The sequence below is a fragment of the Bos indicus genome, chromosome 4 (assembly GCF_029378745.1).
Source record: "Bos indicus isolate NIAB-ARS_2022 breed Sahiwal x Tharparkar chromosome 4, NIAB-ARS_B.indTharparkar_mat_pri_1.0, whole genome shotgun sequence".
Classification (NCBI taxonomy): domain Eukaryota; kingdom Metazoa; phylum Chordata; class Mammalia; order Artiodactyla; family Bovidae; genus Bos; species Bos indicus.
Window position 1 is genome coordinate 56,896,506 of NC_091763.1, and position 17,924 is coordinate 56,914,429.

A 17,924-nucleotide genomic window follows, 5' to 3' on the forward strand; every position below is an offset into this window, starting at 1 on the left:
TTTCACATCTTGTGGAAACTCTGCCTCCAGGCTCCAGAGGACCATTGTTTGTCCTACCTGACTTTGAAAAGATAAATGCCACCCAGCAAAGAGATTCAACTTATTGCTAGTAGAAACTATTTCTACAAAGGGAAATTTTCGAGAAAGGTACCTACCAGATAATAAAATATTTGACTCCATTCTTACCATTGTTCTCATTTGGCCAAGTCTCTTATGTGCTGAAATAACTTACGTAACATTTCAGTTTGTAACATCTCATTTATACTCGCCTAAAAGCTCCGCCAGTATGCTGGCTCAGACGGTAAAGCGTCTGCCTACAATGCGGGAGACCTGGGTTCGATCCCTGGGTTGGGAAGACCCCTGGAGAAGGAAATGGCAGTCCGTTCCAGGACTATTGCCTGGAAAATCCCATGGACAGAGGAGCCTGGGAGGCTACAGTCCATGGGGTCGCAAAGAGTTGGACACACTGAGCGACTTCACTTTCACTTTCAAAAGCATTGATAAGGACGAGAATGCACCTTTTCCAGCAACTAAAGAGGAGTGACAGGAATAATTTGTAACATTGAGTGAATTCATTACAAACTTTCAATCTTAAATATCTTCCTTTAGCTGTTGGTCGGAGAAGGCAATGGCACCCCACTCCAGTACTCTTGCCTGGAAAATCCCATGGACAGAGGAGCCTAGAAGGCTGCAGTCCATGGGATTGCTGAGGGTTGGACACGACTGAGCGACTTCACTTTCACTTTTCACTTTCATGCATTGGAGAAGGAAATGGCAACCCACTCCAGTGTTCTTGCCTGGAGAATCCCAGGGACGGGGGAGCCTGGTGGGCTGCCGTCCACACAGAGTCAGATAGGACTGAAGTGATTTAGCAGCAGTAGCAGCTGTTGCTACCTATGAATAGATACAGGAAGGGGGTACTTGAAGGAGGACAGAGAGGAGAAACATTTGACTTCATTGCTTCTTTAATAATCGTTAATGTATCTGCCTTTCAGAATGAAGATATATGTGTGTGTATGTGTGTATGTATGTATGTATAAAATACCTAAACACCATAGGCAAAGATTCACTTAGTGTCGCATGAAACAAATGCTCAAATAACAAATCAGTCATCTAACTGATTGAAATAACCATGAATTTGGGTACTACAGACCTAGGTATAAAATCTCTTTGCTGGGTTAAGGAGAATCCACATACATTGTCGGCTCTGCAGATGAACCTGCCTGCAGACAGAGGAAAGCTTGATTCCAAATCAAAACTAGTGGCAAATTCAGAACACTTGCTGAATTTGAAAGACTGTGTCTTGAAAGTGGACACACTGGTCCTGGGCTGTCATCAGCCACCTCCTGCAGAGTGCAGGGTCTGGGTCCAAGTTCTGAGGGGAAGGAGGGACATTCTGGAGCTGTGAGCAGCGCAGAGAGCTGGAGACCCCACAGTAGGGCCCAGACATGATTCTCATGCTGCAGACCACCCCTTCCTCTCTTGGCTCAAAATAATGCAATGATTCTGTTTTATTCCATAAAACAGAATGGAGTGGGCACCTGATCCATTATGCACAGTAGATACAGTGCTTAGGGACCATAATATTCTTAGATGGTTCATAAAACTGTTTTCTTTTAAAAATCAGAAGAAAACAGTGAACTTTCAGGTTAAAATACATATTTTAACATATGTTAAACATATTTTAACATATGTTAACATATTTTAAAATGTTAAAATACATATTATAGTGTATATTATGGGTGTGAGTGCACACTGTCATGCCCGATTGTTTGCGACCCCATGGACTGTAGCCTGCCAGTCTCCTCTGTCCATGGAATTTTTCAGACAAGAATACTGGAGTAGGTTGCCATTTCCTCCTGCAGGAGATCTTCTCAACCCAGGGATTGAACCTGCATCTCCTGCATTGCAGACAGATTCTTTATCTGTTGAGCCATCAGGGAATCCCATAGTGTATACTCTACACTAGATTGTTATTTAATTGTGTATATTGTACATTATGTTATTATTGATATTATTTGTCTTTATACCAAATGAGTCATACAGTATGATTTTTAATATTTTTAATAGAGAAAGCAGCCCATAAAAGTTGTATTGTAGCCCTGATCAAATTCTGAATTCAGCTAACAAGTGTATTATAAAGTACCCTAGAACTCTATCACGTATGTGTGATTAGTGGTAATTAAAAGTGTAAAGATTTTTAAAAGTCAGAAGTAGTTTAGGAGCCATATTTTTAAAGGAAATTTGGCAAATTAGGAGATGTATCAGCTAATAAAATGAATTTTGTTAATCTATCAATTGGAATAGACCAATAAATATATCATCTTTTGAAAACAGCTTTTCTAGAAAGAAATGGCATTTCCTTCTAAATGAAAGAGAAGCGTCACCCTCTATTGGTTTCTAAATGGCACTGCACCCTTTGGAATCACAGGACTAGACTTTTTAAGAGATCAGGTTCTATCTAGTCTGTTCTTTGATTTAAAAACAAATATCAACTTTAAAAATTTCCTTTCACTGTGTGATCAATTTCCAGAGAATTTTTATTTTATTTTTTATTTTTTATTTTTTTTTATTTTTTATTTTTTTTTATAATTTTAAAATTAACCTCCTCCCTCCTCCCTCCCCATACCATCCCTCTGGGTCGTCCCAGTTCACCAGCCCCAAGCATAAAGCTCAAATAAATTGATATGTTTGTGTTATTGAGGTAGCTTTTTTTACCCTTATGGAAAATGAGTTCTTTATCGACAGTGTTTAAATGCATAAAATATCTTTGAATAGTGATTTGTCTGAGGAGGATGATTGAGGTCAAGAATGGGAAAGATATTTACTTTTTATTCTATGCTTATACTATTTGGGAATTTTTTATCCCATAGGTATATATTTCCTTTTTAAAGAAAGACAATTTTAAAAATTAACTATTAACAAATTGTTGTTCAGTCACTAAGTCCTGTCCAACTGTTTGTGACCCCATGGACTGCAGCATGCTATGCTTCCCTGTCCTTCACCAACTCCTGAAGTTTGTTCAAACCCATGTCTGTTGAGTCAGTGATGTCATACAACCATCTCATTGTCTGTTGCCCCCTTCTCCTCTTGACCTCAATCTTTCCCAGCATCCAGAGCTACACAAAGACATGTACATGAGTATGCACAGCAGCATTATGCACAATTGCCTAAAAGTCCAAATGCCCATCTACTGATGAATGGATACACAAAACATGGCATAGCTATACAATAGAATATTCAGCAATAAGAAGGGAATGAAGTACTGATAAGGCTACAAAATGAGTGAAGCTTGATAATATTATGTTAAGTGAAAGAAGCCAGTTACAAACAGCCACATGTTATGTAATTCCATTTATATGAAATGTCCAGAATAGGTAAATCCATGGAAACCGAAAGTAGATTAGCCAGGTGCCAAGGGGAGGGAGAGCTGGGGAGTGACTGCTAATGGGTACAAATTTCTTTTTGCAGTAATGAAAATAATCTGAAATTATATAATGCTGATAGTTGCACAACTCTGTGAATATACCAAAAACAACTGAATTGCATACTATAGAAGGGTAAATTTTATGGCTTGTGAACTATATCTCAAAACTATGGTTTTAAAAAATAATTGATGGAAAGAAAGCTTATCTCCTTTTTATTTCTCCATAACTCAAATATTAGTCCCCAAATTTGTGTTTATTCCAAAATTATTTCTTACTACCTTTGAATGACCTTACACTTAGAGGCATTCCCCTAATTTTACAAACTGTTGTGACATATGAGCATTGCTTTAGAACTGTTTCAGTTTTCAGATACTTATTTGGGGACTTCAGTAATATGCAAGAAGATATGTATTATTTTATCAAGGAAATTTATATTTAAATTTTTTTATTTTATATTGAGTATAGTTGATTTACAATGTTGTGTTAGTTTCAGGTATACAACAAAGCAACTCAGTTACATGTATACATGTATCTGTGGCTCAGATCATGAACTCCTTATTGCCAAATTCAGACTTAAATTGAAGAAAGTAAGGAAAAACCACTAGACCATTCAGGTATGACCTAAATCAAATCCCTTATGGTTATACAATGGAAGTGAGAAATAGATTCAAGGGATTAGATCTGATAGACAGAGTGCTTGAAGAACTATGGACAGAGGTTCGTGACATTGTACAGGAGGCAGTGATCAAGACCATCCCCAAGAAAAAGAAATGCAAAAAGGCAAGATGGTTGTCTGAGGAGGCCTTACAAATAGCTGAGAAAAGAAGAGAAGTGAAAGGCAAAGGAGAAAAGGAAAGATATACCCATTTGAATGCAGAGTTTCAAAGAATAGCAAGGAGAGAGAAGAAAGCCTTCCTCAGTGATCAGTGCAAAGAAATAGAGGAAAACAATGGAATGTGAAAGACTAGAGATCTCTTTACACAACTCCAGTACTCTTGCCTGGAAAATCCCATGGACAGAGGAGCCTGGTAGGCTGTAGTCCATGGGGTCGCTAAGAGTCGGACACGACTGAGTGATTTCACTTTTACCTTTTATTTCCTGCATTAGAGAAGGAAATGGCAACCCACTCCAGTGTTCTTGCCTGGAGAATCCCAGGGACGGCAGAGCCTAGTGGGCTGCCCGTCTATGGGGTCGCACAGAGTCAGACACGACTGAAGTGACTTAGCAGCAGCAGCAGCAGAGATCTCTTCAAGAAAATTAGAGATACCAAGGGAATATTTCATGCAAAGATGGGCTAAATAAAAGAAAGAAATGGTATGGGCCTAACTGAAACAGAAGATATTAAGAAGAGGTGGCAAGAATACACAGAAGAACTATGCAAAAAAGATCTACACAAGCCAGATAATCACAATGATGTGATCACTCACCTATAGCCAGACATCCTGGAATGCAAAGTCAAGTGGGCATTAAGAAGCATCACTACAAACAAAACTAGTGGAGGTGATGGAATTCCAGTTGAGCTGTTTCAAATCCTGAAAGATGATGCTGTGAAAGTGTTGCACTCAATATGCCAGCAAATTTGGAAAACTCAGTGGTGGCCACAGGACTGGAAAAGGTCAGTTTTCATTCCAATCCCAAAGAAAGGCAATGCCAAAGAATGCTCAAACTACCGCACAATTGCACTCATTTCACATGCTAGTAAAGTAATGTTCAAAATTCTCCAAGCCAGGCTTCAACAGTATGTGAACCATGAACATCCAGATGTTCAAGCTGGATTTAGAAAAGGCAGAGGAAGCAGAGATCAAATTGCCAACATCTGCTGGATCATCAAAAAAGCACAAGAGTTCCAGAAAAACATCTGCTGCTAAGTCACTTCAGTCATGTCCGACTCTGGGTGACCCCATAAATGGCAGAAAAACATCTACTTCTGCTTTATTGACTATGCCAAAGCCTTTGACTGTGTGGATCACAACAAACTGTGGAAAATTCTGAAAGAGATAGGAATACCAGACAACCTGACCTGCCTCTTGAGAAATCTGCATGCAGGTCAGGAAGCAACAGTTAGAACTAGACATGGAAAAACAGACTGGTTCCAAATAGGAAAAGGCGTACATCAAGGCTGTATATTGTCACCCTGCTTATTTAACTTCTATGCAGAGTACATCATGAGAAATGCTGGGCTGGAGGAAGCACAACTAGGAATCAAGATTGCTGGGAGAAATATCAATAACCTCAGATATGCCGATGACACCACCCTTATGGCAGAAAGCAAAGAACTAAAGAACCTCTTGATGAAAGTGAAACAAGGGAATCAAAAAGTTGACTTAAAACTCAGCATTCAGAAAACAAAGATCATGGCATCTGGTCCCATCACTTCATGGCAAATAGATGGGGAAACAATGGAAACAGTGACAGACTTTATTTTGGGGAGCTCCAAAATCACTGCAGATGGTGATTGCAGCCATGAAATTAAAAGATGCTTGCTCCTTGGAAGAAAAGCTATGGCTAACCTAGACAGCATATTAAAAAGCAGAGACTTTACTTTGCCAACAATCTGTCTAGTCAAAGCTATGGTTTTCCAGTAGTCATGTATGGATGAGGCTGGCAATCACAAGGCCTCTTTGGCCAGTCTTTCTCCGAGTTGGACTATAAAGAAAGCTAAGCACCAAAGAATTGATGCTTTTGAACTGTGGTGTTGGAGAAGACTCTTGAGAGTCTCTTGGACTGCAAGGAGATCCAACCAGTCCATCCTAAAGGAGATCAGTCCTGGGTGTTCATTGGAAGGACTGATGTTGAAGCTAAAACTCTAATACTTTGGCCACCTGATGTAAAGAGCTGACTGTTTTGAAAAGACCCTGAAATGGGTAAGATTGAAGGCGGGAGGAGAAGGAGACGACAGAGGATGAGATGTTGGATGGCATCACTGACTCAATGGACATGAGTTTGAGTAAACTCCGGGAGTTGGTGATGGACAGGGAGGCCTGGCGTGCTGCAGTCCATGGGGTCGCAAAGAGTCGGACATGACTGAGCAACTGAACTGAACTGATACATGTATCTATTCTTTTTTAGATTTTCTTCCCATATAGGTTATTACAGAGTAGTGAGTAGAGTTCCCTTTGCTATACAGTAGGTCCTTGTTGAATATATTTTGAGCAAAATAAATAACAAAGCATCAGAAGGTATGACTTCAATCAAGAAATTTTAAATATAGGATTGTTTGTGGGGAGGGCAATCCTGATTCCTAAGGAGTCTGTCTTAGCTTGTGTTTCTCAGGGGTTTATTGGTTTATTGAGTGACTTGTGAGGCATTGTGGCAGGTTCTCAGAGCTCAGTTCTGCTGCTTGGTTCCTCTGCCTGCAGCTGCTTTTTCTCAGCTGCAACCCTGAGCCCCTTTCCCAGAGTGGTTTCTAACTTCCTCACTCTGGCCCAGAGTGCTTCCTCACTGCATTTGGTGCAATCACAGAAACCTCCCAGAGCTGAGAACTGCTGAGATCATTGGGCCTTAACTCCCCAGACCACGAAGCACTTTACTCCTTAAAGATCCTCAGGGCATCTTATCCCGCAATCTTTCTTGGTCTCTGTAGCTCTTAGGAGTTTTTCTACGTACCAGGCCATGTTCAGAACAGTGGGAGCTAAGGCCTTGGACTCAGACCTGAGCTTAAATCTCATACATGTGGACAATGTATGTAATGACCTTGATCCTCAGTTCCCAGCTACAAAATGGTGGTGGGGGACACCCTCTCAAGTGTCTTTGGGTTAAATAAGGTATGTGCTGGCTGTGCTTAACAATTATAATTTCATTATCATTAGACTATCATTAAACTTCCCTGGTGGCTCATGACAGTCAAGAATCCACCTGCACTGGATTTGGGTTCGATCCCTGGGCCAGGAATACCCCCTGGGAAGGGAATGGCTACCCATTTCTGTAGTCTCACCTAAAGAATTCCAGGTGAGAATACAGGAGGCTGGCGGGCTACAGTCCATGGGGTCACATAGAGTAGGACATGACTGAGTGACTAATACTTTCACTTTAAACTGTCAGGAACAGTTGTTCCATATCGATAACCAGATCGTGAAGGTACTTGTTGAGAAGGTCCCCATTCTGCCAGCTCTGTGGCCTCCATCAAGGATAACCTTCACCGTTTTTACCTGAATGAGAGAGTCCTAACTAACAGAATATTTACATGTATTGTAAAAACAAACCAGAAACAGACAAAAATTTGTCCAACATTTAGCAAGGCCTTAAAAGTCCCCAATGTTGGCTTTAGTCAGTTAACAGAGGTCCTGGCTACAGGACGCTGAGCAGAGTCAGGGGTGGCAGGGATGCTTGCAGCAGCAGCCCTGCTGAGAGCTGGCATGCAGGCGGCTTGGCCTTCCTCTCCATGGAAGGATCTAGGTGTGAAAGGGTTAAGACCGATCTCTGTGACCTTTATAGAAAGGATGCATAAAATGTATTTTTAGGGATTGTGCTTACTTCGCTTTCTTCCAAATTGAGAATTTGCCCACTTAACTTCGTTATACAGTTTTTAAAATACTCTGTAACATGTGTTCACTAACATTTGGAGGGAACACGGTTGCTTTGTTTTGTACTTTGGTGCTCTGAGAATCAGACACTCCTTTGCACCTCATGCAGGTGAACCTGGAAGAGTGAGGCATGCTGTGTAACTTACTAGAAGCAATAGAGAATGATGCTTCTGACCTTTGCCCTGTATTCTTAATATTCGTACAAATTCTCTAGACTGTTCCAGTGTGGGTTTTTTTGGTTATATTCTATTGATGTTGGGCCTATGCTTAGTTACTGCCAGTGTTGCATATTTTGGCTTCTCTCTGTAGTGATTGCACTCAATTACACAGTCCTAATGTTTCTTTTTCTGATTTTACCTCCAGAATAAAGAGTTTGTGTGTCGAGGGCATGACTACGAAAGACTGGAGGCCTTCCAGCAGAGAATGCTGAACGAGTTCCCCCACGCCATCGCCATGCAGCATGCCAACCAACCCGACGAGACCATCTTCCAGGCAGAAGCTCAGTGTATCCACACCTAGAAAGACCAGATTCTGACTAGGTCCTGCTGGCCTTTGGCTGCAGAGTGTTTCTGTGCAGGTGCTTCAGGCACTGGCCCCTTGTCAGTAGCCCTGTTCTCATTCTCCTTCTTTCTCATCATCTTAATTTTAGCTTCGCTCCTTCCAAACAGAATTATGCTAGATATTCTCATAATGTCAGTTGAAAAGAAACCCCTTAAGGATTCTGTTAAGAGAATTATTTTTTTCCTTTTAGTTGCAGCTTTTCTATATCTCAACCCTGCTTTAAAAGCTCCTTTTTAAGGATTTCCCCTAGAATAATTTTCCTCTGGCATCCCCTGTAGAAATGGGCTTCCCAGGTGGCTCAATGGTAAAGAATCCACCTGCCACTGCATGAGATGTGGGTTCAATCCCTGAATCGGGAAGATCCCCTGGAGAAAGAAATGGCAACCCACTCAAGTATTCTTGCCCAGGGAATTCCATGGACCGAGGAGCCTATTGGGTTACAGTCCATGGGGTCTCAAAGAGTCAGATGCAACTGAGTATGCCCATGTGCGCACACGCACACACACACCCTGTAGAAACTACTTCAGTTCAAGGAAATGATAGCATTATGTTTACTGGCATATATCACTTACCCACTTTTCCCTTGATATTTTTATTCTGGATGAAAGGGAAGAGGAAGAGGTAGCCCTATATCTTTCAGGGACTCTTAACCATGGCATTCCGGATAGCATTTAACAATTGTCGTGTAATCGACACTCCCATTGTGCAAACATAAACAACTCAACTGAAATTACACAGGCATTAGAGACAAAGAAACTTCACTCCAGGACTCCTTTATGAATTGTTCTTTCTTCCTGAAATTGACAATCTTAAAGAAGATCAGAAATCCCCGCCTGAAAATTACGGATACTATTCCAAAGTAGAAACTTAAATGTACCAGAAGCAAGCAATTACTTAAGGGAAAAGATTTTGCTATCTTTCTTTGAATGAGAAGAAAAGATGGTAAATTTATAAGTAAATATAATACCTCTTTAATGTAGTTTTCAAAAATACCAACTATAACTAAACACTCTGCTTATGCAATACAAGGTTTGGGAGAGTGGATACCTCAAATGTGCGAAGGCTAGAGACAAGGAACATATGAGTTACTATCAGTACCAGTTGCTGTCTTTGATTGTATAGGTATTTATACATTATTTTACAAACACATTTTAAAAGGACCATACATGCACTAAAGATAAAAGATAAAAGCCTCATAAACAAGGGTTAAAATTAATACAATCCTTAGTACCTAGGATCCAAGCCATTCAAACCTACCCCCACTCCCCAAAAAAATCTATGATAAATGAATTCATAGGAAATAGAAATTTCAAACTGGTACTTTGTCAAAATGACCTATGTGAAGCTATTTTAAGGCTTGTAGTTTGAGAAGTGATTTGCTATGAACTGAGTTCTTGGTACCTTCTTGGCAGTTTTGACTTTACCCCAGTAGAAACACTTGCTTGTTCACCATCCCTTTCTTTCTGCCATAGCTCAGGTCAAGCCACATGCCCCAGGGAGTCTGCCAAATCAGGTTCCCTCCTTGACTCTTGAATTCTAGATTTGCAGATATACGCCGTGACTCCCATCCCAGAAAGCCAGGAGGTCCTTCAGAGAGAAGGTGTTCCAGACAACATCAAAAGTTTTTATAAAGTGAATCACATCTGGAAATTCCGCTACGACAGACCGTTTCACAAAGGCACAAAAGATAAAGAGAATGAATTCAAGGTACTGAGCAATTCTTATGATACATGGTTTCCTCAAATAGCTTTTTATATCAAGATGCTTGTTAAGTATTTACTCAAGACACAGGTGATAAAACCAAAAGGTGGTCTAATTATTCTTAAACTCTACCACTTATCAGGGTGACATGAGTTGTTTTCTAACCAAGCAGATTTCTTGGCCTGGGAATTCTGACTCATTGGGTCACAGAGGAGGCCCTGAAGTTTATGATGACTCTAATGGCAGTGGTCCTCTGTCCAGTTTTTGAGATCTCAGGGTTCAGCTCAGTCCTCCATTCATTCATGTTGAACCAACTGTGGGAACCTCAGGTATTTATTCTCAGATACGGGAGACTGGCATGAGTAAAGGATACTGAAGGAACAGGTGATTCTGAGATAGAACCACTGGGGAGGCTCCTGGCCCAGTGAGAGAGACCGTGCTATCTTCTGCTGCTTTTTCTCGATAGAATGATGTGTAACTCAGACATCTGAGAGGACCAACCATAGATTCTTTGCATGGGTTGAGTTTTCCATCCTCAGTTCTGATAAGCCTTGCTAGTTCTCTCTCAGCCAGAAAGAGCAAGGTTTCTCACAGCCTTACTGGGGGAAAGGGGTGAAATTGTTCCACAGATAAATTATAATCTGCCCTTTCCTTGATAACAGTGACAAAGTGAGACCATACAAACCCCCAGTATCTCCCTCCAAGCAAAAAAATGTAAAATGAATGTAGGATCCTGGGTGACTGGGCTTAGCTTCTTTCATCACAGTGAAGTGAAAGTCTCTCAGCATGTCTGACTCTTTGTGACCCCACGGAGTATACAGTCCATGGAATTCTCCAGGCCAGAATACTAGAGTGGGTAGTCTTTCCCTTCTCCAGGGGATCTTCCCAACCCAGGGATTGAACCCAGGTCTCCCACATTGCAGGTGGATTCTTTACCAGCTGAGCCACCAGGAAAACCCCAAAATACTGGAGTGGGTAGCCTATCCCTTCTCCAGGGGATCTTCCTGACCCCGGAATTGAACCGGGGTCTCCTGCATTGCAGGTGGATTCTTTACCAAGTGAGCTATCAGGGAAGCTGGGAAATGTTCTTCTAATGCTATCAGCTGTGATTGATGTGAACTCACTTGTCACTCCTGCCTAAGTTTCAGTCCCTGATGCTCCTCACAGTAACTCCGGAATCGCTCACAGCCAAGTGATCAGAGGGAAAGCTGGGTAGTTTTGCAGTGTTATGATGAGACCAAGCAAAGCACAGTCCTTTGGTCAAGGACATTGATGGGTTAAACATCAAGGCCAGGAAACCACTGGAAAATAACGCTATGATGTTACTGAAAAGGTCCATGACCATTTTCTAATCCCTCTGGATGATTTTTCTTTCTGCCTTCCAAAACTGATTAAAGATCATTAGTGTATAATATAGTTTTCATTGCAAGTTTCCAGTAGATAGAAAGTCCAAGGTCGCCCAGAATCAGGCAGGTGACTTGCTCAGAATGGCATTCTCAATGCCCCAGACCCTGCACTAGAATGCACATTTTCTGATGCCTTCTCCATTGCTTTTTCTGCAGCACCACATTTCCTTTTGGCCATCACTTTAAATATTTATCAATGGTGTAGCAACCCTCCTTAAAAAAAATAATAAATCTGGCTCCTTTTTCCTGTGCTCACAACCCTCAGCATCTGTCTCCAAACTGCCCTTCCAGAAGCCTCATCTCTGCTGCAGCCCACTCACCCACTCTATCAGCTCTGGCAGCACGGAGCCCTCCCTTCATCTCCTGCCATGCCCTTTCACAAGCCGCTTGCATCTCTGCTTCCTGCTGCCTGCACCGCCTCCCCCGCTCTCCGCCTGGCAAACTCCTACTCACTCTTCAAAATTCCGCTCACGTGTCACCTCCTCAGTGAAGCACAATCCTCCTCCCACAGGATGCCTTGTGTGCCTGCTTCCTCCTGTTTTCCCCCAGCACCTGGACTGTTCCTCTCTCTTCTCCCTGAGCCTTTCTTCTTTTTAAAACCTGTGCTGGGTCTTCATTGCCACTCAGGCTTTCCTCTAATTGCAGCAAGCTGGGCTACTCTCTAGTTGCGGTGCTCAGGCTTCTCATTGCGGTGGCTTCTCTTGTTGCAGAACACAGTCTAGAGCATGTGGGCTCAGTAGTTGGGGTTCCCCAGCTCTGGAACACAGGCTGAATCGTTGTCGCACACGTGATAAGTTGCTCCTCAGCATGTGGCATCTTCCCGGATCAGGGATCGAACCTATGTCTCCTGCATTGGCAGGCAGATTCTTTTCCACTGAGACGCCAGGGAAGCCCCCTCAGCCCTTCTTGATCTGCTTCACCCCTCGTCACCAGCAGAGTGCTCTGGCGTCCTGTCACAGGGCTGCTGCCATATTCATCTCATTAGATCTTGGCTGGCACAGAGAAATCCTTCGATTTGTTGTTGTTGTTGAATGGCAGAGTTTCAGGAACTTTGTCAGGTTTACTACACGTAGGAATACGCTTTGTTTAACCAGGAAACATGAGGCAGAAATGCAGAAGCCTGTTGACGAAAGAGAGACCCATTGTCAACAGCAGCTCTTACCAAAGGCACCTGTGATTTCACATGTCATGGAGGTGCTCATCCTGGCCAGAGGGAGGCCCAGCTCCAAGTACAGATCCTCCTGGATCACAGCAGTGCACATGGCACAGTAACTGTAGCCATGGGGGAGTCAGACATTCTAGTGCAGGGGTCCTGGGGCTGGCAGTACAGGTGATGAGAATGTAGCTTTGAGCAGGTCACATGCCCCTTGGGCTTCCCTGGTAGCTCAGCTGGTAAAGAATCTGCCTGTAATGCAGGAGACCCTGGTTCGATTTGTGGGTCAGGAAAATCCCCTGGAAAATAGGCTACCCACTTCAGTATTCTTGCCTGGAGAATCCCCGTGGACAGAGGTGCCTGATGGGCTACAGCCCATAGGGTCACAAGGAGTCAGACAAGACTAAGCACAGTACACATGCCTTTTGGAGGGCTAATGTCTTTCATCTTTAATACAGAAAGATTAGGCTATGAGATTCCTAAAGCCCTTTCCTTCTTGAGGATTCTGTCTAACCTCATGATGATTAGCTTGATACTATATTCCATTCCAAGGAAAAATGGCTAGACCCCCTTGAGGAGTGGAGAAACTTTAAATTAGAAATTTAGAGAAAAAGGAAAGAATGTGATGACTTGTTTTTACATTTTTAAGATTATTGTCTGAAGTATATCATGTATTCTGCACAGAAAAAAGTTTCAGATTATATACAATGAAATTAACGTAAGCTTCAGCATGTCTTACTGAGATAGCTTCCTGAGTGCAAGGAGATTGCTGAAGCACTGGAATGAATACTAAAGAAAAGCTGACAAAGACTGAAAACTTGGTAAAATTGAATGGCAAACATTAGTCATTGCTTAGTAACTGGAAAGAAGGTAACTTGGGAACTTGGTAACAAATTAATTTGTTTTGTATTTCATAGAGTCTCTGGGTGGAAAGAACATCACTATACTTGGTGCAGAGTTTACCTGGAATCTCCCGCTGGTTTGAAGTGGAGAAGCGTGAAGTGGTAAGGATCAGAGCTTACTCTCAAGTATTGATACTTGCTCAGCACAGTTGTTCACCTGGAGTCAGGCCATGTATTCACTGCTTCTGCTTTGGACTCCAAGTCCCTGGAAACACTCCTAGTAATTTAGTGAAGTTTGTGATGTTGACTGCTATGATGAAAGCTGGAAAGGGACCCATTGGCCTAGCCCAGCCAGCCCGAGTGATCCCTCCAAAATAGCTCTGAATGCAGCCTGTCAACGCCTCAGGCCCTTGAGTTAGAGAAACTGGAATTCCAGCTCCCCTAACCAATCTAGCTATGAGACCTTCACTGTTTATCTTCAGTGGAAGAAAGTTATCTACATTATCTTATTTGATCACCATGTCAAAGCTACAAGGTATGTATTCATTTTTGTTTTGTTATTTGCATTTCTTTATTTTTAGATTTCACATGTAAGTGATAACAAAGAGTGTTTATCTTTCTTTGACTTATTTCACTAAGTATAATACCCTCTAGGTTCATCTACATTGTTGCAAATAATACGACTTAATTCTTTTCTATGGCTGAGTAATATTCCATTGTGTGTATGTGTGCGTATATATACGCAATTATATACCTCACCTCTATCTTCTCTATCCATTTATCTGTGGATGGGCACTTGGGTTGTTTGCATATCTTGGCTATTGTACAGAATGCTGCTACGAACATTGAGGTGCGTGTATCTTTTTGAATTAGTATTTTCTTTTTTTTTCACCATATAGCCAGGAATAGGATTGCTGGATTACATGGTAATTCTGTTTTTAGTTTTTTGAGGCACTTCCATCCTATTTTCTAAGGTGACTGAACCAATTTACATTCCCACCAACAGTGTGCTGTGGTTTTCATTTCTCCATGTCCAAGGTACATATTCTTACCCTTCTTTTCACAAGTTTTGACAAGAGGTTAAAAGCCTTTGCCACAGATCCCGTAGCAAGATACTGAAAAAGGATAAACTCAAACCCAGATTTTTCTGACTCCAAAGCTAGGTATGTTTTTTTCTTCTTGCCTTATAAGCAGTGTGAGGCCAGTGTCAAGCCCAGCACAGTATCTGAAACACAGTAGGTCCATGCTGTAACAGTTCACAGCAGAAGGATGCCACTGTGCTGTTCTCCCTGAGCGCCAGTGGAGCGATCAGTGGGTGTCATTGAGAATGTGGAAATCACAGCAACCAAAGAGCAGTTCAGTTCAGCTCAGTCGCTCAGTCGTGTCTGACTCCTTGTGACCCCGTGGACTGCAGCATGCCAGGCCTCCCTGTCCATCACTAATTCCCAGAATTTACTCAAACTCACATCCGTTGAGTCGGTGATGCATCCAAACATCTCATCCTCTGTGTCCCCTTCTTCTCCCACCTTCAATCTTTCTGAGCATCAGGGTCTTTTCTAATGAGTCACTTCTTCCCATCAGGTGGCCAAACTACTGGAATTTCAGCTTTAACATCAGTCCTTCCAATGAATATTCAGGACTGATTTCCTTTAGGAGGGACTGGTTGGATCTCCTTGCAGAACCGAAGAGCCTTCGATTGTAAAACATTCCCCCTGCTGTGGGAAGGGAGAGAGCATTTGTGGAAGGCAGCCATGTCTGGAGTGAGAACCCCTCCCCAACAGTTATCAAGGCCCCAGCCCTTTGCTGTCAGCCACAGACCTATGCCCCCAAGAATCCCCCCTCCCACCCCTGGCATATCCATTATGTCAGGGGCCAGCCCTTTGCCACAGTCCTGATGGAAAAATGTGCCAATTGTGAAGATGTAATGTAGCCCCTTCCTTTTTTAGGTAACAAGCCCAAGCTGTCAGTGAATCCGTAAGAGCAGATCCCACCCAAATTGTCTTCCAAGAATGGCTTGTCCTACCTGCAGTCTCTAAGCATTGAAATGACCCTCAGTTTATTCTGTTCAATCACGCTAGGGGTTTAATGGCATTTTCATTTTGCAAGGCTAAAAAATTCATACAGCTCTCTTAACAAACTGCACTCCATTCAGCAGATTACACCAGTGTGGGTATGTTCTTGTCAAGTCTGAATCAGAGGTCCACAGAGTTGGTCGCTTCCGTGATGGATCCTGTGGCCTCCTGTGGAAGAGGCTGCTGAGTTCATTGCTCAGAAAGTCTTAATGTTTTGCTTCCTGCTGAATGGCATGGGCCCAAACCACAGGAATGTTCTTAGTCATCCTTGCTGTATTAATGATTCAGAGAGCCTTGCCAGCTACTTACTACCCAGAGAGGTAAATTCTGTGAAGTCTTACCAGTGTTCCTAACCTTAGAAATATTATACACACACTCACACAGCCTGCTAATAAAAAGCAGCATGCTGATAGTGATTAAGGGAGAGTTACTAAACACAGCCTTTCAAACAGCAGTTGCCTACTTTATTAGAATATGCAATCTTAGACTCTGTCAAACAGAACAAATCCAACTGGGCTGTTTTGTTCCTGAACACAGCCCACTTCTGACAACCTCGTGTCTTTCTCTTATTCCCGCTGCCTGGCATATCCCCACCTTCTATTAGTGTTGTTGATTTCCTGCTTTAATTGCCAGTGAGAAGGTCCTGATGATGGGGGCACTCAAGACATGTGTGCCACAGTGAGTTAAAATTCCTTTTGGACCTTACCAAACTCTAAAAGATTCTGAATACCAAAAGATGTGTTTATAAGTTTGGCTCCAAAATTCAGTTAATATACCTAACCCAATCTAAGACCATTTATGATCTTTATCTCACTTAGTATGACTACTCATATACTTTACTACAGAAATATTAACACATTTGATTAAAGGAAACGTCTTTAGACCCTGCCTGAGGATGGTATAATATACTATATGTGCTATGTTACCTTTCTGAAGTCAGAAAAATTCTGAGTTCTGAAACATCTGGCAGCAAAGATTTCAGATGAGATAATGGGCCTTTATTCTGTAAATCATAACCCCAGAATATTATTGAACATATTATCCCATTCTTTCAAAGATGATAAGCCTCTTTGAACTACTGTTTCCTCAATAATTGTTTTTAAAAGAAAATATTTTTGATTAAAAATAAGCTTATTTAAAACATTTTAAACATGGTGAAAAAGCTATAAAATAGAGTGTACAAATAATGGTATTTCTAAGCCTTAAAGATAATGACAGTATTCTTATGTGCTGTGTGTTACGCTAAGTCGCTTCAGTCGTATCTGACTCTTTGTGATCCTATGTACTATAGCCTGCCAGGCTCTTCTGTCCATGGGATTCTCCAGGCATGAATACTGAAATAGGTTGCCATGCTCTCCTCCAGGGGATCTTCCCCACCCAGGGATCAAACTTGCATCTCCTATGACTCCTGCATTGACAGGAGGGTTCTTTACCTCTAGTGCCACCTGGGAAGCCCCAATATTATCATGTGTGTGCATAGTCGCTCAGCTGTATCTGACTGTGACCTCAGGGACTGTGGCCCTCCAGGCTCCTCTGTCCTTGGGATTTTTCAAGAATACTGGAATGGGTTGTCATTTTCCTCCACCAGGGATCAAACCCACCTGTGTCTCCTGCACTGCAGGTGAATTCTTTACCCACTGAGAGAGAATGTTATCATACTTCACATCAGATCCATCAGAAAGTTGTGTGGCTCTAGGTACTTTCCAAATTACCCAGCATCTGAGCCCTGCTCATCTCCCTTCTGATAGCGCCATCTACTGCCTGATTTCTTTTTAAAATTTAATTTATTTTAATTGGAGGCTAATTACTTTAGGATATTATGGTGGGTTTTCCCATACATCCAGTGCCTGATTTCTCTTTTTATTTATTTTAATTGGAGGCTAATTACTTTAGGACATTGTGGTGGTTTTGCCATACATCCAGTGCCTGATTTCTTTTTTTAATTTATTTATTTTAATTGGAGGCTAATTACTTTAGGATATTATGGTGGGTTTTCCCATACATCCAGTGCCTGATTTCTTTTTTAAATTTATTTGTTTTAATTGGAGGCTAATTACTTTTGGACATTGTGGTGGTTTTGCTATACATCCAGTTCCTGATTTCTTTTTTAAATTTATTTATTTTAATTGGAGGCTAATTACTTTTGGACATTGTGGTGGTTTTGCCATACATCCAGTGGTGCCTGATTTCTTTTTTAAATTTATTTAATTGGAGGCTAATTACTTTTGGACATTGTGG

General features: G+C 41.8%; 1 protein-coding gene across 3 annotated transcripts in view; it reads left to right on the forward strand.

Moving 5' to 3' along the window:
* The window catches only part of DOCK4 (dedicator of cytokinesis 4), a 477,852-nt gene that overhangs the window by 432,782 nt on the left and 27,146 nt on the right, over positions 1-17,924 (forward strand). For all 3 annotated transcript variants that reach the window (XM_070787253.1, XM_070787255.1, XM_070787254.1), the window contains 3 exons: positions 8,315-8,456; positions 10,053-10,219; positions 13,690-13,776. In XM_070787253.1, the coding sequence (XP_070643354.1) occupies positions 8,315-8,456; positions 10,053-10,219; positions 13,690-13,776 (396 nt within the window). The remainder of the gene's footprint in view (positions 1-8,314; positions 8,457-10,052; positions 10,220-13,689; positions 13,777-17,924) is intronic.